Genomic DNA, 20,712 nt, shown 5'->3' on the forward strand with positions numbered 1-20,712 from the left:
ACTCCCTTCACAGAGTTCATTCCAATCAAATTTAGCCCCACAACTTATTCAAATCAAAAAGTAATCCGAGCCTCGCCCACCGCTTGTACTGTACTACTATTTGACATTTGGGCCACCGACAAGGCGGCCCAGGGCAACACGAGAAATCCTACTGTTTTCCACCATTTTGATTTATTTATTTTTTAAACGGAAGAGGGGTGAATCAAACCCTAATCACTATAATGATATGCACCATCTCTATCATTTCAACTAGTGGCTCATGTGTCGCCATTTTAGATTTTACTCGTCATTAAACCGAGCAAAAAAGCCAATGTAAGAAAATATCTTCACTAATCACTACCAAGAGAGTACAACATAAGGAGTTATTTCCTAATGAAACTACGGAAAACTAAACAAATACATTTTTAACTTTATTCGTGGAGAGCACTATTAAAAAGGGGAAGAAAAAAAAAATGGAGGGCAAAAGATGAAATTGGATCACATTCTCCTTTCCTACTGATCCCGATCATCACGCACAGCCTGAAAGGAAGAAGTAATTCCTTGGGTGTTAATATTTGGTGTAACTTTCCCAGTAAATCATGACTTGATTATTTACCAACATGGGCAAAGTTACAAATGCTAGACTGAAATACATGTAACATGATGCATCTCTGCATGTGTGCCAAGTGTAAGGTTCATTTGTATCAAGAAGTTCCAGTTTTGCAGGTATGGAGACCATGCGTGTTTCAATATCTAAAAATTGATCCTTTTCACCATAGAAACAGATTAAGTAGCACTGAAATTATTACCAGCTAAAGCTTATTTCCGCGTTTTTAAAACGCAAGATTATCATGTCTTCATCAATATGGAGTTTGGTGGAGAAGAAGTGTAAGAATTCATTTGAATGAGAAAGCAGACTGAAAATAAGAGTACGAATGCACTTTGAATATGAAGATAGACATGGTGGTCAGTTGATAAACAATTTTGGTTTCAATTTGAGTTCACAATTTGTCCATAAAAAGTGACTAGGAAATTTTTTAACTGAGAAAAGAACTAATACGAGATAATATAATTTTGTTTCAATGACCAGAAAACAGTCAGCAGAGTAATTTATTATGCAAAGCAGCAACTTGTTAGTGCAATATGCATGACTTACCACACATGATAAGGCTTAAACAAGCTCCACAACAAGTGCAGATGCACCACCTCCACCATTGCAGACGCCACCAACACCATATTTTCCATTTTTCTGCTTCAGTACCTACAACACCATTGCATTTCATTTGCAATGTGAAAATTTTGTCCATTTGAATGCACAACGAGGTGGGGAGAAAGCAAATGATAGAGGGTGGAACAAGCTGACATCACAATTATAAATTTAGAGAGATTCCAAAGCAGAAAGATACCCCCAACAGTGTGACCAAGATACGAGCTCCACTACAACCCAAAGGATGTCCCAAAGATACAGCTCCACCATGTACATTAACCTTTTCCTGTAAGAAGAAAAAAGTACATGACTAACAAGAACGAAGTAGAGTAAGACCTACAACCCAAAGGATGTCCCAAAGATACAGCTCCACCTTGCATATGCATGCATATGTACTGGTACTTGAAAGCATGTGTACGAACAGAAAAAAAAGGGATGCGAAAGAAATAAGTGAGATATAATTTCAAGCACTCACAGGATTAAGCCCAAGCAATTTCTGATTTGCAAGAGCAACAACCTGCAGAAAAAACCACAATAAGTTTTGGGGTCTTGGAGATAAATAAGCATATCATATCCAGCTTCAGATCAGAATAACAACTACGGATGAAAACTTACAGCAAATGCTTCATTAATTTCATAGTAATCAACTTGAGAAGCATCCAAACCAGCATTTGAGATAGCTTTTGGTATTGCAAGGGCTGGTGCTGTCGTAAATAACTCCGGTTCCTGCACAATGTTATCACAAGGTATGGGCAAGTTAGTAAGATTGAATCTGGAATAAATAAGATAATAAGGAATTTTTCTAATCACAATAATAGCAGTCACTCTAAAAGTTCTGTTACAAAATAGTCATCTAATGTAATTACATGAGCAGCATCAGCATATCCCGTAATCTTTGCAATAACTTTTAGTCCAAGCTTGAGTGCCGTCTCTCCACTCACAAGCACTAATGCAGCAGCACCATCACTGTTGAAAGGAGCAATATCATCTCAGTAAAATCTCAGATTCATGTCGTTGCATAACTTATAAAACAAGTATAAAAACGACTTCATACACTACTGATACTTCAGAAACTGAACCAGTTGTAATTACCATTATATAGCACTAGGTAAATCCTCAAGAATTAATTGCTAAGAATCTAGCAGCTTTTAAAATATGATATGAAAGGAAAGTAAGCTTCCAACACCAAACTATAAATCATTACTCAAAGGATGATGAATTGAAATTTGAAAAAATAAACCTCGCTGAAGTGATTTCAACAGAGATATAGACAGATGATCTCGATCCAATTAACTACATAAACAGAGAGGAATAAATGCTTAAATACAGAATGGTGTGGGTGACCTTATGCTGGATGCATTTCCTGCCGTGACAGTGCCTCCAGTCTCCTTGAAACTTGGTCGAAGCTTTTTTAATTTTGCAGGATCAAACTGACATCATGAGAGGAAGCAACATATAAACATGCAGCTGCTATAGCAACACCTACTAATATATTCATGAAATTACGAAAAGGAAATTCATCAAATAATATAAGTATTTGTGGCTAAAAGGTGAAGAAACAAAAATACATGATGGATTGATCTAAGCAACAATGGAAATGAATATACTGTTTACTAAATCACATGAAATTTTATCCTAGTATGAACATAGGAATAAAGAGCAAATTGGAATTTGAAACACCCCGAGTATAGGAAAGAGAGAAAAAGTGCTTTCGTTGTTGTGGAGCAGGATGCCCAGCACACACAGTTGGACATTCAGGCTATTCAGAGAGATCCAAGGGCCTATTTACAATATAAGAAAGAAGAACTCCTTCTTTCTTTTTTGATTACCTTCATCGCATATGTATGAGACGAATCCATTCGATTTCTTAAAAAAAGGATCACTAATCCTTAACTTTTCAAGTAATCGTTCATCGGTGGTTGTTTTCAAAAGCAACAGAGATTTAAGTTTATAAATATGACACCGTATTTAGCAGTTTTCCCTAATCCACAATTCAGCATGCAGAATAGAAACAAAGAATTAAACAAGAAATTTCAATCGTGAAAAAAGAAGTTAAAATGAATTTTCACTTGCGCATATAACATCATCAAGAAGCTGATAAAGGTAAAGATAAGCAATTCTTGTGCACAAGACTTCCATGACGAAACAGTTTTACTACTGGGCCAAGGGCAAGATAGAACTGAAGCGGGGAAAACAAATAAAGGTACATAACAGCAATTGGTTTCACAATGACTGAAGTAATATTTACCTTCCCTAATCCTTCGTCCTTATCAACTATTGTCGATGGTCTCCCCCTTCCTCCAGAAACTTCAACCTGGATGTTAGGATTTAGGTACATGATAATATAAAAGAATGCAAAGTAAAAATCAATCCACTCAAAGCAAGAAGTCTAACCGGAACAATTTCCCAAGAAAAGGCACCACTATCTTGGGCAGCAATACCGCGCTCAAAGCTCCTTATTGCATAGTTATCCTACATAATACATAATACACACATGAGGGTGGGGTGATGTATGTATAAAGGTTTTTCTTCTTCTAAGGGAGTGGGGAAGGTTTTTAAGAAAAGGTTAACTCATTAAAGGCAATATTATATTATTCTCTCCACAAAAAATCACTAAAGGCTATGGAACACAGGGCGTACATTCAGAAATAAAGACACACAATCATTATCAAATAAAAGGGAAATATAAATAACTCATACACCATTTTCTGACGATGTAAGTTCTATAAACACAAAAGATGGGAGTGACAAAATACCTGGTCCTCCCTTGTAATCGAGTGATTATCAGCACATATTTCAGCACAACTTCCCATGCCACAATCGTTATATACATCCCACAACCCATCTTTCAGCATTCCATCAACAAGTGAATCATGCCCAAGACGAGATCCCTTCCTGTTAAGAATATCAGAGAACCTTAGTTTTAGTTCCAAAATAAGAGAACAGCATGTGAGGGTGACAGTAACCTTGCTTCTGCCAGATATTTCGGCACATTAGACATGTTCTCCATGCCACCAGCCACAACAACATCATTGATACCCAACTGGATACTCTGTGCTGCGAGCATTGTTGCTGTAATGATGGATGGAAGAATTATGCAAAACAATAAGTGTTATTACCTTCAACAAAAAAAATAAATAAATAAACAATGAAATCACTCTAATGATTGAGAGCATACCTTTCATCCCTGATGCACAAACTTTGTTAACAGTGGTACAGATAACAGAATTAGGAATTCCAGCACCTAATGCAGCTTGCCTTGCAGGAGCCTGCCCCAAATTGGCGCTTAACACATTACCGAAGATAACTTCTTGTACAAGTGATGGGTCAACATTAGCCCTCTTAAGAGCAGCTACAAGTGGGGGGAAACATATAAGAACAAGAGAAAAAGTCAATTGTAAAACAGATATTAGTATATTACAGCATCAGTAGACAGCAGATAACAGGTTGCAATCTTACCTCCAATAGCTATGGATCCAAGCTTGGTGGCAGGGAGAGATGAAAGTGTGCCAAGAAATCCACCCATTGGTGTACGAGCAGCACCAACAATGCACACATCTGTAGGAAATAGACTAACAATTAAAACAATAAAAACAGCTGACGGCTAAACAGCTCAAAAAGAATCATAGCAACCACTACATATCACAAGCAAGCACCACCAGCTGTTGAGTTTTTTTTTTATATGACCACTATATATTAAAGATCCACCGTATAATTTTAACCAACCGAACATAAATTTTCAGATGCATCATAGTAAATCAAATGCAGCACCTCTAGACTAACAATTGAAACAATAAAAACAGCTGACATCTAAACAGCTCGAAAAGAATCATAGCGACCGCTACATGATACAATTCACAAGCAAGCACCACCAACTGTTGAGTTTTTTTTTTTATATGACCACTATATATTAAAGATCCATTGTATCATTTTAACCAACAGAACATAAATTTTCAGATGCATCATAGTAAATCAAATGCAGCACCTCTAGGACTTATTGAATCTGAAGCTGCTGCTGGAGCCATGGACTTTCAATGAGACCGGGAACCTGCACGCGTAGAAACTTCAATTAGTTTCAGATACATGAATCGCATAAACTCTTGACAACTAAAGTTTTTATCTCTGACTTGTTAAGCAGGGGAAATTATGTTAAGCATATGAAATATTATATTTTCGACAGAAGTACTAAGAAAAAAGAGAGTGCCAAAACATAAATTCATAATTAGAAATGATAGATCGAACCTAAACTAACCTTGCCACTCTGATTCAAATATAGCAAGCCAAGACAAAAAAAACATATAGCTAATTACAACAATTACAAGTAACACAGAACAATGATACGCAGGTTTTTGGCAGTGATCATAAGCAAAAATACAGTAGAACTATATATCGTCCAAGAGAATTAAAGGGTTATGACCGTTGACTTTGAATCGCGACATACATTTTATACAAACAGTTAAAGCTCCATCGGACTTCGGATAAATGCTAACCTAATTAACAATATGGTTAGGTTAAGCTACTCCTTTTCATTTTTCCAGAAGAAATCAAATCAACTTAACACTCGAAATTCAAAGCAGCGATCGATTCTGCCTGCACAAACTTTTCTCAGAAACAAAACCGAATTGAACAAAACACGACATGTGGAACACTCGACAATTAATAGAACCAAACTAGATCTAATGAGTATGAGAAATGAATCATTTCCCCAGTTCTAATCGTTTTCGCATACTCTCGGTAAATCATAAATCCATAAGCCAAAGCTTCAATTGAGCGAATCAACATCAAGTATCAAGTATAAAGAGTTGAAATGCGTATGCATGGATTGGACTCCGGTAGATATGCCGAGAAAATCGGCGAGAAAGTGAGGGAAACTGTGATACGATCTAGCGAGGAAATTGAACTGCCCCGTGTGAATAACAGATATTAAATCAAAGAAAAGAGATAGCGAGAGAGAGAGTTTCTCACCTCTCTATATTCAGGGAGAAAGAACTCTTAGAGTTTGAGAGAGATAGAGTCCAAGAATGTGAGCAGAAAAGTTTGCAGTGATGGAGTAATTATATAGACCGAGAGAGAGGGACGACGAATCATAGACAGGCTTTATTATATGTGACATGTCCATTTACTCCCCTGCATAAATTCAAATTAATAATGGTCAGTCAATTTTGGAATTTTGAAGTAGCTGGTAGGTGTGGCAAAAACAATGTTTATGAAATATTAATATTTACATGTTTAAATTCTAATTCGAATTAGATTTTAAACGTATTTAATTGATCAAATTTAGATTAATTTAAATTCAAACAATAACCTAATTTGGATTAGAGTTCAGACAAAATTTTTATATTTGGACTCGAATTCGATTTTGAATCGGGAAAAAAAATATTGTGTTTGTATATAGATTTCAGACGTATTATTTATGTCTAAACTTGGTTTAATCCGGATCGCACAAATTGGAGCATCCGAAAGTGTGTGGCTGGCTGCGTGTGATGAAAGTAGGGGTGTTCGCGATCGGTTCTATCAGTTTTTTGAGATTTTTTTGACATGAAAATAACCTATCAAACAATAGGTTTTGTCGATTTTTTTGGTCATAGGTTTTGTTTGGTTTTTAGTAGAGAAATGTGTAACTTTGTATTATAAAAAACCGATCAATCATTTCGATTTCGGTCGGTTTCAGTTTGGACGGTTTTTTTTTACAACCCTAGATGAAAGGATAGAATAGTAAATTCACGAAGTGTGAGGATGGAGTCAGAAAAAAGCCGCACTACATCATTGTGCACGTCGTGGCCAGGTACCGCTTTCATGTGATGCACGATCTTTGCATTCCCCCAAGCTGGCTCAGAAATATCATAGTCATGATGCACATTTTTTGTGTGTTTTTTTTTTTTAATAAATTTGACACATAAAAGAAAGTGAAACAATAAAAAGTAACAGCCCACCCCATTGGAACCAAGTTAGCTACGGAATGGGGAGGATGGAGTACTAGAAGATTTTGGAACAAAATTTTAAATGTAGTATAACAAACCTAACGATATTTTTTGTACGAAAAAAAAATTCAAATGTGATTGAATATAGACAAGTTTAAACCGTCGAATATAAACTTATTTCGTTAAATATATTATGTTAAATATTATACATTTATTTATTTCTTTTGATAAATCTGCGCATAATGCACAAGTCCCCATCCAGATCCATGAGGTACACATTAGAGGAGCAAAAATCAATAAACAAGTAAAAAGTCAAGCTAAACATGTTTTTTAATACAACCACATCAACAAAACACATCTTCCAATATAGTCACATCAACAAAACATAAATTTCTATACATTTTTACTTTCTACCCAACATGGAGGCCAACAAATTCTCATACGCTCTATGTTGTCCACAATAAAATTACATCAAAACACAATCTTCCAATACAGTCACATCAGCAAAACACATCTTCCAATATACCCACATTAGCAAAACATAAAACTCAATATAACCGCATTAACAAAATACAAAACCCCAAATATATTTGTTGCCCCAGACAAAATAGCACCATTACAAGTGCTAATGTGATGGGTGAAGGCGAATTTAATTATTTAAATCCTTTTTTAATACCTACTTAATTGCTTAACTTCATCGTTTAGGGCAAAACTGTTTGCGTGGCAGCACAAGCATTGACTTTACCGAACATTAGAAGACAGATGGGTTGGTAAATTTATAAATATAATATTTGTTTATGCCTATAATATGGTCTTTTATCGCCTGGAGAATTAAAGATCACGTGACACGTGCACTCCCCAACATTATAGTCAAAAAAAAAATCAAACACTATCAAGTATCAACTTATCGCTGGCTTTTCTTGACTCAAATTCAGTGTGTTGGAGACACAACCTATATGTTTTTTTTTATTCGGCAATAATATTATACAAGTTTTCCTTTGTTACGTTCGACATGTATTTAAATTCAGGTTGTCAACTCCGTGTGTACAAAAAATTTTCACACATGTTATCACAAGAGTTTTACTCTTAGTAGGAATCAAATTTAAAACATCCCGAGCCCATATGATGGATATTGTTTCTAATAAGAATCAAACTCAAAACCTCTCAATTGACCCTAGAGAAACTCACCAACTAAGCTATTACCCAAGTTATTCGCAACCTATTATTAGAATTTTTAGTCCAATACACATCAACAATATTATCCGGTTTGAGTTGTTCGATTTTCGTGAATACATCGAGCCTGCTTGGTTTTACTTTCTTAGGAGATCATTCATCTCAATAGTGCTCTCGCAGAATCACGGGTAACTAAGGAATTATTACATGTTGTTATCCTCCAAAAAAATACATTGTTGATGATTAAGAACTGAAATTATCCATATATCTTAACACCTCTATGTTTCTTCAATACTTTGGTCATATTAACATGGTTGTCCTCGCTCAACTAAATTTGGGTGCCTACCATTACTACTGAGTACTGACTACAAAATAGAAAGCCAGCCACGTTTGACTCCATAAATTAAATGCAGAAATAATTGTTTTTTCACTTTTAGAATCAACTGTAATCATATTTATGGAACTCAATTACATATTTATTTTCCTCTTTTTTTTGCCCTTTCGTCAAAAATTGGATTTGAATTGGAAAAACCAACATTAGAATCAGACCAACGAGAGATGACTCGATCGACAATCGATTGAGTTAGACATACGTGTGTCTAATATTCGATTCCAATAAAATACATATTTGTATTTAAAAAAAAGAAAAGACCAACATTAGAATCAGAATTCACCAACTTCAATTACCGTATTTAACATTTAATTATTTCTTAAAGTGATCTTACATAAACTAAATAAGATACACCAACTTCAATATATCCCTTCATTGAATATCATAGAGATGTTGAATTTTACATGGCAATTGGCTGAGGAAGCCATAATTCATAATTCTATTGAAGCAGCATCTCATCTTTACATACACTGCACAGAACTATATTTGGTTATTCACCTAACCAAAAAAAAAAAAAAAAAAAAACAGACATTCTTTCTGTGGTTTAAAATTATGAAAACAATGAACTGGCTTAAGAATTGAGATCAAACATCTGTCGATGACGAAGGAAAAACTTCAAATCATCTTCTCAAATTTATCGAGATTCTTCACTCGCTGCATTGACCTAAGAAAAAGTGTGAAGAAAACAGCTGCATCCAAAGAACAAAAAAATTGATTCAATTCAAACATATGTAATATATATATAGAGTGATTGATCCAATCGGGATTGAGTAAGTTCAACGAAAAATCACCTGCGCCAATGAATGAACCGTTGGCAATAATTTGATTGCCTTGATTGCTTAAGGTGACCCCGAGGTTTAGCAGAGTACCTCCAAATACTGTATAAATGGTTCCCATTTGTCGTATTGATGCTTTATGAGAGGCTCTTTCAGACTGTTGAATGCAGTTTGGAGATTAAAGCAGATTATGAATGAGATAAAAGATCCCTCGTGCTCAAGGTGTTTGTCAGTGATTACCTCAAGCACCCTGACTCGGAGTTTTAGATCTCCAGATTCTAGTTGTCGCACAAATTCCTCTATCCTTTGCACTCTGTAGGGCATGGATATAGTGTATGTTCTGGCCTGGAGAAACAGGAAAGTGCTTTCAGAACCGATAGTGATGTGGATTCCTACTCTTAAACAAAAATTTATAAGAATTGAAAGTGGGGCATTTTCATTCGAAAACAGATGGGAAATTAAGCAAGGCTAGAAGAGAAACAATGGCAAAATGCAGTACGTCATCAGCTTGTTTCCTTATTTCTCCTAGAAGTTGTGTCCCGGCACGCTGCTGTTGCTTTGTATCTAAGAGCTCCTGAGAGCAGTGTGAAGTTGTTAGTGAATCAAACAAATGGAAAGTCAAAGCATCCAGAAAAGCTGCTACAAACAAAAGAGTTGAAATATAAAACCTGCGCGTATGGTGCAGCAACCTTCGCAAAGGAAAAATCTGGATCAAGTATTTTACCAATACCTGCAAGGAAAGTAAACTACAATAATCAGAAAGATGCAACAATAAAAACATTTTAAGATTCCTACTGAACATACATTGAATATGTTATTGTTTTACTGGTTGATGATTTCAAATAATGTCTTATAGAGGATAAGTGGTGGTTTATCATGGATGAATCTGAGATACGGCAAAGAAATCATTGTGTTTGTGTGTGTGCACATGTATGCATATGTCTAAAAGACATGAGAGAACAGAGAGAGCACCTTCAAGGGTTGAAAATGCTCTCATCACAAAGGTAAAGGTGGATGGGAACCGAAATGGTTGATCCTGAGCTATAGCAAATAAATCCTGTGAAATTAAACAACCAAGCAGAAGATTAGCAAACAGAATCAGTATGTCCTGAGTTTTTTATCAGTGCAAATGACTTCCAAGCATTCACGGGTGTATACCTCTCCAATGGCAGCCAATGTCTGCTGCTGATCTGGTGTCTGGCTAAGTAAGTTGTCCAAAAAGTATTGCACGGATCTCCTCACCTGGTAAGATAAAATACCGTAAATTCATTACAAGATCAATACTATGAAATGCCTCTAAAACCCATTTGAAATAGAATATCACAGTAATATTTCTGGTTTTTTTTTTTCAGATATTGGGAAAGCACACATACTACCTACCGATGACATATCTCCTGTGGGCTGAAGCGCTTCAAGATCTATGAGACTTTGCATGACCTGCATTATAGCTGCTTGTGAGACTAGGCAACACTAATCCTCCCCATAAAACTGGGGAAACCCCATCATCTAAAAATATTCCATCAATTAACAAATATTGTTTTATATTTGGGTTCCATACTTACGTGTCTCACTTTTGCAATAACCAACAACTGGAGTTTTTGCAAATGCAAAATTAACAACACTAAGAGAGAGAATCTAACCTTTTTAGCATCTTTCTCATAAACCGCATAAAAAAGTTCAAGCAACCTCTCCCTTGTAAATGATTTGATCTCCCCCATCATTCCAAAATCATAGTAAATTATAGCTTCATCCGTATCAATAGCAAGATTTCCAGGATGAGGATCCGCGTGAAAGAAACCGGTTTTTAAAATCTGAAAACATTCAGTTAACTAATACTGTTAATGAGAATCTGAAGCATATGGTTCATAACAGAATTCATGTGCGACGTTAGGCAATATCAATCACATTTGCTGCGAAACTCAGTAGGCAAATGTATATATTTAGGCATTGTGGGTGTTATTTACCTGAATCAAGTATGCTTCAATAGCACGTGATGCAATTCGAGAACGATTAAAACCCCTTGAATCTAGCATATCCAACCCATTTATTTTAATGCCTGCCCAACAAAGTTAAAACATATCAAATCACTTATAATCAGACTGAATTAATCTGGACTTGCTACACCTAAATTCTCGAGCCTTATGGAATATAGATTTGACATGATTTTGAAGTAATGAAAGCATCATCGGTTAGTCATTAACCTGGTACATACTCCAAGGTCAACACTTTTATGGCAGTATAATCCCAAAACACCAACTGCAAAATAGATAATAGAGTTTTTATAATAAAGTATCATTGAGACCTTCAACATGTTCAAAAGGAAGAAGAATAGAAGATCCATGTCCAGTATAAAATTCGAAAGTCAATTTATAATGACTTATAACAGGGTTAAGAAGCCAGAATGGAATAAAAATTGAAAAAAAAAAATAGATAGGACTGATAGAAGAAGCATTAGTTCAGAGAGAAACATACAGGTACTCGAACCCACTTTACATTCCGAAAATCTCGGCGGAATTTATCAGCATTTCTCCCTTCATTAATATAATCAATTTCTTGGTATAATATCCTGAAATTAACATAACCACATAATAACTATGCGTGCAAGATAATGAGAGTAAAGGAAGACGTGTTTCACAAATGATTAATATAAGGAACCGCGTAGGGCATTGCACAAATGCATTAGAAAAAGTTATGAAGTTTAACCCAATACAACAGATGCCACTTTGACAAGGGTACAAGGTTGAAGGCATAAATATTACAAGGAGCTAGGTATTTGTCTTCTATTATATACTCTCTTAACTATTTTTCCAAAAGACATTGTGGAAAATTCGCAAAAACTACATTACAACTAATAAAGGCTTACTACTTACGTTGAGCATTCTTCATATATACCAATCCAATCCCTAGTAGGACCACCAAAGGTCTCACTTCTCTGGAAATATTCTGCAATCAGCTTTAAATTCCCTTTGGAATGAAGAAGAAGAAAATTAGACAAAACCGTTAATTTCAACAAAAAAACTAAAAGCTGCAAAAAAAAAAAAGAAAGAAAAGAAAAATGCTGCAGATAGAAACAGAACTTAAATCATACAGATCTATAGTTTTAGCTTTCTTAGAAATCCTCCAATCAGTTAAACAAAATAGATTACAAAACGTTATAAGCACAAGGCATACTAAAATGTCGATAAATGTTGCAAAATTTGGGACCAACAGAATAAGGTTTTGCTTCATCTATTGCATATATCATAAGTTAAACCTTTGAAAATCCTCCAAAGCATTTTTGTTTATGAGCCTTCTAGCATTCTGGACCTATTCCAGTACAATAAAGTCAACATACGTCATCTCTTTCTCAAGTTAAGATATCATAATCATACCAAAAATATCCCCATTAAAATAATAACTAAAACACTGACAAAATGGTGATGGAACAGATAAAGAAGGAATTCATCTTATAACACATAATTACAGAAACCAACATTATCTCTGAGATTAGAAATCCAAGCTGTTCACCACTTACGCAAATCAATTTCAAAAAGCTTCTTGAGACCAGGCCTTTGAACTTTCACGACTACTTTCTCTCCATTATGCAGGATGGCCCGGTGCACCTAAGAATAGGACTTAAAAAATTAATCAGATAAAAGAAAATTGCATCAAAGAATAATTGAGCTACATTGAAACACTATCTAAAAAACTTGGGTAGCTTATATGGTTCAGGTCAATTAATTTAAGAATGATAAAACATTAAAACTTTATAATCCATAAAAGCTATTATCCTTTCTCGACTTGTTATCTTAGTTAGTTAGTTAGTTATTTCTCCAAGAAATAGATGGTTTCCTTCAAAAGTTTCTGGTCCACCTTTACCGATTTCATTCACATAAATTTCCCTAGTTTCTCAATTTTGTAGTCCCATACCACAATTTTCATAGCATCTTGCCAAAGTAGGGTGACGATAAATGAACACTTTCTTATAAACTGTTGAGAATAACATTAGAAAATAATTTCTTAGAGAAAAAAAGAAGATAAATAAATCACCTGACCAAGACTAGCAGCTGCTATTGGGCGGTCCTCAAACTCCTTGAACAATATTTTAACTGGAGCTCCAAGTTCTTTCTCGATGAGGCTTCTAGCCTTTTCTGGTGAGAATGCGGGGACCCTATCCTGAATTATATTAGACGAGAATGACAGAAAATTTACACACATATTCAAAATACATAATACAACATCTTCAGGGAGAAAAGGACCGAATGGAAAAACCAGTTGGTTTTCTAGTTTGTACCTCAAAGCCGGATAATTTCAGAGGATGACACGCACTAAAAACGAATGCAAACTCAAATCAAGAAGTACCTGCAACTTGGCAAGCTCATTGACAAACTCACGGGGAAACAGATCAGACCTTGTTGATGACAGTTGTCCAAGTTTGATAAAAGTTGGGCCAAGCTGCAATACACTCTCACGTAGCCATGAGGCTGTTTGCTGTCTTCTGTTTCTCTGAACGAAGTAAGCATTTCAAAAATTATAAAACAAAGAACAGGTACTCTCTTCAAGAAACTACGTGGAAAAGGATTTACTGTGAGCACAATTAGGATCGGAATGGTTGCATACGATAACTGTATCAAACTAGTTATATTATACATCTCACCTGCTTCTCTTCCGTGAACCCTCCCAAATACGCCCATTTTGCATTGTCCAACAGAACACGACCACGTAAGGAAATCACAAAAGACCAGACGTCAACGGTCCTTTGCCAGGAATTGTAGTTTTCATTAGCCCAACTAAATCCCTCATCCGAGGGAAGGACCTTTAAATCTTCCAGTGGTGGAAGTTCTTTGTAGTCTCTAAAGTTCAAAGTCTTTGAAAGGGCAGGAGTAGGATCTCTCTTAACTATACTTGCTCCATTGACAACCTGCCTTGATCCATGCACCATATTTACTTTATTACTGTTTGGGGATTTTCTATTCATTACCTCACTTGCAGGTACCATTTTAACATCTCGTTTCTTGATACTTACTTTCCCGTTGATACCCAATCTCCCATTGCCACCCAATTTCGATGGCAATTCAGTTTGCCGCATTTCCACATGAAATTTGATTGATTTTGCAGCGCTAATTGGCCTATTACTTGCTTGCCAATCAAACCTCGTGAACTCATCGGAAATTGAGCTTGAAAAACCAAGCGTACCCATTGCTCTTCCTTGATTCATCAAATCCATATTGCAGCAACAATAGCTTTGTGAAGCCAATACTGCCGCCATTTAAACAATACACACCCTACAAACAGACAGTAATCCAAAATTGAGTTTTAAGCCAAGCAAATATCAATTCATGTAAACAAAGTACACAGACCCAGTATAATTAATCAACCCAATTCAAGTTTTCAATAGTTGAATCTCAACATGGATGAACAAAAAGTACTGAAGCTAATCATCAAACACACAACTAATTTTCTCCCAAACCAAACAGACCAAATAGACCCAGATGGAAAATTGGAAATACAAACACTTACAGAGTAATTGGAAGTGGAACAAATGTGTTGCCCTAATTGCTGATGAGCGAGATTAATTGGGTTGTGAATCAGAAATTAAACTGAAGAAAGAAAATAACTCTGAAAAAGACTGACGTGTATGTTGAATGGAGCTCGCAATAAGAGAGATGAAAGCAGGGAGGAACAAAGAACGTGGACTACAAGTCGTAGCGTGTCCTCCCTTCCAATTTCTTGCTTCTAAGGCACCGTTTGGGGCTGTAATGCTCTCGCGTCCATGTGTTGCTGCTGCTGGTTAACGACAAAAAAACCGAAAATTCGAACACACAAACCTTCGTTCAACTACCACCATTCAGTTGTCCTCTTAGATTTTTGCCTTGTTTATTTCTATTTTCCCTCATTGATTTTTATTTTTATTTTTTTTAAAAAAAATATATTTTTAGATGGACATAGTCATGGTTTACAAGGTTAGAGTTCGCATTTTTTTTTATAGGGCAAACAAAGAATTAGAACGGATTAAAATAAATCTCAAAATTATGACCCCGAGCATCCTAACAGTACAATCAAAGAACTCTTGAAGCATATGACTAGGGATGTTGTAAGACAATCGTATAGCAAAGGTCCATTTGGTCGAGAGAATCGGTCCATCCAGATATTCTGTCACATGTGAATATTGATAATGGACCAATTGCAAAGTCCATCAAGATTGCACCGGGTCTCGGAGATCAAGTCCTCAATAGCCCACACTAAGACTAAATTAAATTGTTTAATTGGATTAACCACGACTAGACCGTAACCTTCAAAATTGACCTTCTGAAAAAAAGGTTCTACGCATCAAGCTAGTCCTAAGTTCTTAATAACAAAACCTTCGATTCACCCACCATTGTATTCTGTTCAAGTGTGTGTTTTTTTTCAACATTCACACTCCTGTTGACAAGAGGGTATCAAACAAATATATTTTAGTTTGGTAGAACATTTGTAAAATAACAGATATGTCAGCAGAAATGTTGAACAATTTTAGTAGTAGATATGCCAGCATTGAATGCTGGATAGGTGTTTGGTTGAACTTTTACTGTTAACATTTGTGTTGTGTAGCATATTGGATAAATTATGTGTGGGGATAACATACATTTTAGTTGTATAACTGTATCCAACATACAAATTTTATAAAATAAATAAATGTATTTAAATTAATTGAAGATAATAATAAACTATAAAATCATTAATAAATTATTTATTAATTAAATGAGAAGGATTTTATTAATAACAATATTCACACATACGTGGAAAGATATTATGCATTTTAGTTGTAATATAGACATATAAATGTACTTAAAAATAAAAATTAATTTATAAAATAAAGATAATTAATTTATCTAACATAATTAAATAATAATTTCAATGAATACAATTAATTAATTAATTAATAATTGACAATCGCATGAGTATAATGAGAATAAGTAGATTTAATGGAGGAGAAAATAGACAATTCTCACGCAAATGCTAGGGAAATGCTTCATATAAGTAGCATTGTAGAAGTAGTATAAAATGTTAATGAAAATGTCTCGACATATGTGCACAAACAATGGTGTTTGGATGGTAACTAGCATTTATACGCTAGTAAAAAACCTCTTCCAAACGGGCCCTAGGTCTATATTTCATTGTGTGGGTAAATCATTTTTCTCCAGTGTATAAGTATAGGTTTTCTCTATTTTTATCCAATAGATAACATACGTGACAAGAAATGACCTATCAATTTCGACTCAGTTACAATTGGTCGTCTTTGATTCTTGGCCTCTATCACCATCATCGTCGCATGAGTGTTGTGTTGTTTGTTGATCAATAATTATTTTTCCGTGATTGAATGATCCCCAAACAATTCAACACAAGCTTGCGTTGTTGATCTCTTGCTTTTGGGTTTTGTAATGCTTATTGAATGAAGGAATTGTGGGATTCCCTGTTTCTTATGAGAAGAGGTTGCAACCCACTTGGAAGCACTAAAAAATGTCTGGAACTGGCTCTGTGGTTCATACTATTACCAGTTTTTGAACCTGTTTGTATAATGTTTAATGCCAAAACCACCTAATCGTGATGGAAAATAAAGGATAAACTCTATTTTTTTCTATAAAAAATTGTTGTATAGAGTTATAATTTTTTTAGTTCAATATATAAATATATATTAAAATCTTACTTTTAGAAAAAAGTTTATATGTGATTCTAAATTTAGGGGTGGCAAAAATTCGGTTACAAGTCAGACAAGAACATGTGTTTACGAAATATTTATGTAATTATATGTCCGGACTCTAACCCGGATTGGATTTCGGAAGTACTTAATTGATCAGACCCGGATTGGTTTTAACCGGACAATTAAATCTGATAATAATCTAATTCGGATTAGAGTCCGGACAAGACAAGATTTCTATGTTTGGACCCTAACCCTATTTTAAACAGGACAAAAAATTTTGTATTTGGATCCAAACTTCGGATATATAATTTTTGTCCAAACTTGATTTAATTCGGGTGGGACAAATTCGATCAATTCGGATCGGACAGAGTTTTGTCATCCCTTATTCCAAATAAGGATATATATATATATATATGTAAAAGATAAAAATTTAAAAATAATGTAAATTTAATAGATCCATGGTGTACAAATAAAATTACTGATTATTATTTTGCAGTCAACACGAATTGAAAAGTAGGAATTATTATGTTTTTTCTTCTCCTTTTCTTCTTCCTGTTGCATTGATTGGGAGCTTTCCCATGTATTTCCTCAACTTTTCCAGACGTTGTGTATGAATAGAGAGCATCATATATTCATATCTATATACATAGGATAGGAGAACTTCAATGGGAAAAATTCCCGTCGTCCTCCCTTTCTGAGTCGTCGATCGTCAGCATTGGAATTGGAATTGTCTTCGCTTTTACTTCTTCCGCGTACGAACTCTTCATACTTATAACGGTTACTAATTCAAAATTCTTGTAATTTCTTCTATATATAGCATGCGGAGATTAAGAACCTTTACGTTTACTCGTTCAGAAACACAAGCACGAGCTGTGTCGTATTCCTCTTCAATTTCAAATAGGCCCTGTGTTGCTGCTTCATCGTTTCCTTGTTCTGGTGTCTCTCCAAGAGGTATTACCCATAAACCCTAAATCTCTGTCATTATCGATTTTTTCATTTTTCTGCGTTGTGCATGTATAAAAGCGTGTATATGCCTATTGGGTTGTGAAATGCCTTAGATTTTCAGTTGGAATTTGAAATTCAGGATAGGCGATGATGAATAAATATAATTCATTCATTGGGTCGAAGCTTTTTCTCTGTTGCTAGGATATTACAGTTGGTAAAGGCCCATATTGTAGCAGTACATTTCTTTTGCCTAACAATTTTGGGAAGTGATTAAAGAAAGTTGAATTCTCCTTACAAATTAAGAAAGAATCTTGTGTAAAAGCAATCCAAAGGAGGATATTGATTTTGGGGTTTACTTGCTGGGTTACTTGTGTTGGATTTAAGAATGAAGAGACAACTCATTAACTGGTTTTCAGGTATCAGACACAGAATCCCATTATTGATCAGAAAATTTTCATTTTCGACAAGCTCACTGTCGCTGAAGAATCCGATGGAACCTGAAAATAGAGTTCAACGGTCTGGGTTGCTTAGTGCGGTTGATGATTTATACGGGGGAGTTATGGTGGATATGAAAGAACACATGGATGTTATGGTCTTTGTTCCCTTACTAAGGGCTTCTCTATCATATTGGAGGGAACTGGTACTTCCTTTAATCGCTTTTGTACTTTTATGATGAAGACTTGTGATTCAAATATTTTAACATGCATCAGAACTTTTCTTCAGGGAAAGAAGGGTATTTGGATCAAAGTGCCTATTCAACTTGTGCATCTCATTGAGCCTGCGGTCAAGGTAAAAAATCTCCTGGACATGATGTAAAAACCTAGCTTGGCTCATGGAGATAATTCTAAATGAAGTCGTAGTTTTTGGTTAAATCGGGTTGTGTAAATCTAAATTGGGGCATTTTTTTTTCATTGCATGTTAACTGATCTCTCTAGTCCTTTGATTTTGACACCACGGCTCATTCCTGTTAATTCTGCAGGAGGGCTTTAGATTCCACCATGCAGAACCAGAATACTTAATGCTTGTGTGTTGGATTTCTGAAACTACTGACACCCTGCCTTCAAATGCTTCTCATCGAGTGGGAATCGGTGCTTTTGTCATGAATACGAAGCAAGAGGTATTGTTTTCGAAGTTCACTAATTTTCTGGCTTTCTCTACTCATTACAGTGCACTTTTTACTTTTTCATTATAGATAGAGAACTTATGGGTAACATAGAAATTTGTAATCTTGATCTTCATAATATATATCCAGCTCTATGTGGATGGTACTGCTTACGTTGAACAGTGACTATTTCAAGGAAATTTAAGTGAACTAGAATGGTACTATATTCTGGAATTCATATCTGGTTGAAACGCTTGTTTAGAGAATTCACCATGTGCTTACAGCATCCCATGCTCTTGAATGATTGATCCTAGAACTCTAAATGAAAAAGACATAACAAGATAAGGAAAGACCAATGCTTCCAATACTGACTAGCCTTAGTAGGCAGAGGATGAGTTTGGGGTAGACATAATGCCTTTTGGTTTGTGGTTTTAACTGACAGAAGTGACCTGTTTCCTCTGTTAGGTGCTTGTAGTTCAGGAGAAGGGTGGCAAGTTCAAAGGCACAGGAGTGTGGAAGTTCCCTACAGGGGTTGTGAATGAGGTGAACAAACCGTTTGTACAATGTTGTGTGATGTATCACATTGTGATTTGTGACCCAATATTTCTGATCCACAGGGTGAGGATATATGTGAATCTGCTGTTAGAGAAGTTAAAGAAGAGACTGGGGTAAGTAATGTGGCTACAATATTTAAACTTAAAGAGTAAAATGTTCAACTTTATGTATTTGAACTCCTCTAAGTGCCACTATTCATCTAAATCCTTTTGGCTTTGCGTTGCTTTAGGTTGATACAGAATTTGTGGAAGTCTTAGCATTCAGGTCAGAAGCTTGCTTTGTCATAACTGGCCTATTCTTGATCTATAGTTGTTTGTGGATTAACTGGGTTATATATTTTCTTTGTGAAACTATGTTTTTTCTAACATTTATCACTATAATTTGTTTACACAGGCAGAGCCATCAGTCATTCTTTGGCAAATCGGATTTGTTTTTCGTTTGCATGTTACAGCCTCGTTCCTCTCATATCCAGAAGCAAATGTCAGAACTTGAGGCAGCACAGGTAAATCCTCGTAAATGATGTAGGAGAAGTGTTACTTTTCAAGGGATTGAATCAGTTTCTTGCTGCTTAAAAGTTAAAACAGTTGCATGAGTATAACACAAAATGTAGTTAAAAACCAATTGATCACTTCAAAGTGTTCTACGTTGAACAAAGAAACGCAATAATGCGCTGAGCAGTCCATGACATAAGTCTTATCATTGTTGTTGTGTGTTTCTTTGGTTGCAGTGGATGCCATTTGAGGAGTATGCAGCGCAACCTTTCGTCCGAGACCATAAGCTCTTCAATTACATTGCCAATATATGCTTAGCTAAATCAGAGAAAGGGTATTCTGGTTTTCCAGCAGTGTCTACAACCACATCTTCTGGTAAAACGACAAACTTGTATGTTAACAAGAAGGATTTGAACGAGCTGTGAAAAAAAAATGACATTCTTTCTTGCAAAAGCAATGAAAATATGTATGCCCTATACATGTTGTATTTGTATTACATTTCCAATTTATTT

General features: G+C 35.3%; 3 protein-coding genes across 3 annotated transcripts; 1 reads left to right on the forward strand and 2 right to left on the reverse strand.

Annotated features, from left to right (window-relative positions):
- Positions 1–270: 270 nt before the first annotated feature.
- Positions 271–6,293, reverse strand: LOC120006968 (acetyl-CoA acetyltransferase, cytosolic 1). Its single transcript, XM_038857093.1, has 15 exons — positions 6,152–6,293; positions 5,172–5,234; positions 4,646–4,744; positions 4,365–4,538; positions 4,153–4,258; positions 3,943–4,081; positions 3,581–3,658; positions 3,435–3,500; positions 2,531–2,616; positions 2,053–2,152; positions 1,802–1,912; positions 1,662–1,703; positions 1,386–1,472; positions 1,136–1,240; positions 271–519 (listed from the first exon to the last, which is right to left on the reverse strand). Exons 2-14 carry the CDS (start codon positions 5,209–5,211, stop codon positions 1,151–1,153), a joined length of 1,218 nt encoding a protein of 405 aa, XP_038713021.1. The 5' UTR covers positions 5,212–5,234; positions 6,152–6,293; the 3' UTR covers positions 271–519; positions 1,136–1,150.
- Positions 6,294–9,015: 2,722 nt separating this feature from the next.
- On the reverse strand, positions 9,016–15,257 carry LOC120006806 (protein ACTIVITY OF BC1 COMPLEX KINASE 7, chloroplastic). Its single transcript, XM_038856896.1, has 18 exons — positions 14,947–15,257; positions 14,084–14,711; positions 13,789–13,932; positions 13,477–13,602; positions 12,962–13,049; positions 12,318–12,411; positions 11,920–12,013; positions 11,649–11,703; positions 11,412–11,503; positions 11,088–11,258; positions 10,828–10,884; positions 10,606–10,689; positions 10,420–10,504; positions 10,116–10,177; positions 9,947–10,021; positions 9,688–9,792; positions 9,463–9,604; positions 9,016–9,360 (listed from the first exon to the last, which is right to left on the reverse strand). Exons 2-18 carry the CDS (start codon positions 14,693–14,695, stop codon positions 9,287–9,289), a joined length of 2,160 nt encoding a protein of 719 aa, XP_038712824.1. The 5' UTR covers positions 14,696–14,711; positions 14,947–15,257; the 3' UTR covers positions 9,016–9,286.
- A 2,618-nt stretch (positions 15,258–17,875) lies between these two features.
- Positions 17,876–20,633, forward strand: LOC120007800 (nudix hydrolase 2-like). The gene is made up of 9 exons (XM_038858253.1): positions 17,876–18,058; positions 18,469–18,692; positions 18,776–18,841; positions 19,032–19,169; positions 19,620–19,697; positions 19,772–19,822; positions 19,939–19,973; positions 20,103–20,211; positions 20,437–20,633. Exons 1-9 carry the CDS (start codon positions 17,926–17,928, stop codon positions 20,623–20,625), a joined length of 1,023 nt encoding a protein of 340 aa, XP_038714181.1. The 5' UTR covers positions 17,876–17,925; the 3' UTR covers positions 20,626–20,633.
- The last annotated feature ends 79 nt before the right edge of the window (positions 20,634–20,712 follow it).

This window comes from Tripterygium wilfordii, chromosome 10, assembly GCF_013401445.1.
Source record: "Tripterygium wilfordii isolate XIE 37 chromosome 10, ASM1340144v1, whole genome shotgun sequence".
Taxonomy (NCBI): Eukaryota; Viridiplantae; Streptophyta; class Magnoliopsida; order Celastrales; family Celastraceae; genus Tripterygium; species Tripterygium wilfordii.

Excerpts from the sequence above, each read along its gene's own strand:
- LOC120007800 (XM_038858253.1), top strand. The coding sequence starts at position 17,926 with ATGCGGAGATTAAGAACCTTTACGTTTACTCGTTCAGAAACACAAGCA. Across the intron at positions 18,059-18,468 it reads TTCTGGTGTCTCTCCAAGAG|GTATCAGACACAGAATCCCA; the intron begins GTATTACCCATA and ends ACTGGTTTTCAG. Across the intron at positions 19,974-20,102 it reads GTGGAAGTCTTAGCATTCAG|GCAGAGCCATCAGTCATTCT; the intron begins GTCAGAAGCTTG and ends TTGTTTACACAG.
- LOC120006806 (XM_038856896.1), bottom strand. The coding sequence starts at position 14,695 with ATGGCGGCAGTATTGGCTTCACAAAGCTATTGTTGCTGCAATATGGAT. Across the intron at positions 13,933-14,083 it reads GGTTCACGGAAGAGAAGCAG|AGAAACAGAAGACAGCAAAC; the intron begins GTGAGATGTATA and ends TACTTCGTTCAG. Across the intron at positions 13,603-13,788 it reads ATGAGCTTGCCAAGTTGCAG|GATAGGGTCCCCGCATTCTC; the intron begins GTACTTCTTGAT and ends AATATAATTCAG.
- LOC120006968 (XM_038857093.1), bottom strand. The coding sequence starts at position 5,211 with ATGGCTCCAGCAGCAGCTTCAGATTCAATAAGTCCTAGAG. Across the intron at positions 4,745-5,171 it reads AGATTCAATAAGTCCTAGAG|ATGTGTGCATTGTTGGTGCT; the intron begins GTGCTGCATTTG and ends TATTTCCTACAG. Across the intron at positions 3,501-3,580 it reads TTTCTTGGGAAATTGTTCCG|GTTGAAGTTTCTGGAGGAAG; the intron begins GTTAGACTTCTT and ends CCTAACATCCAG.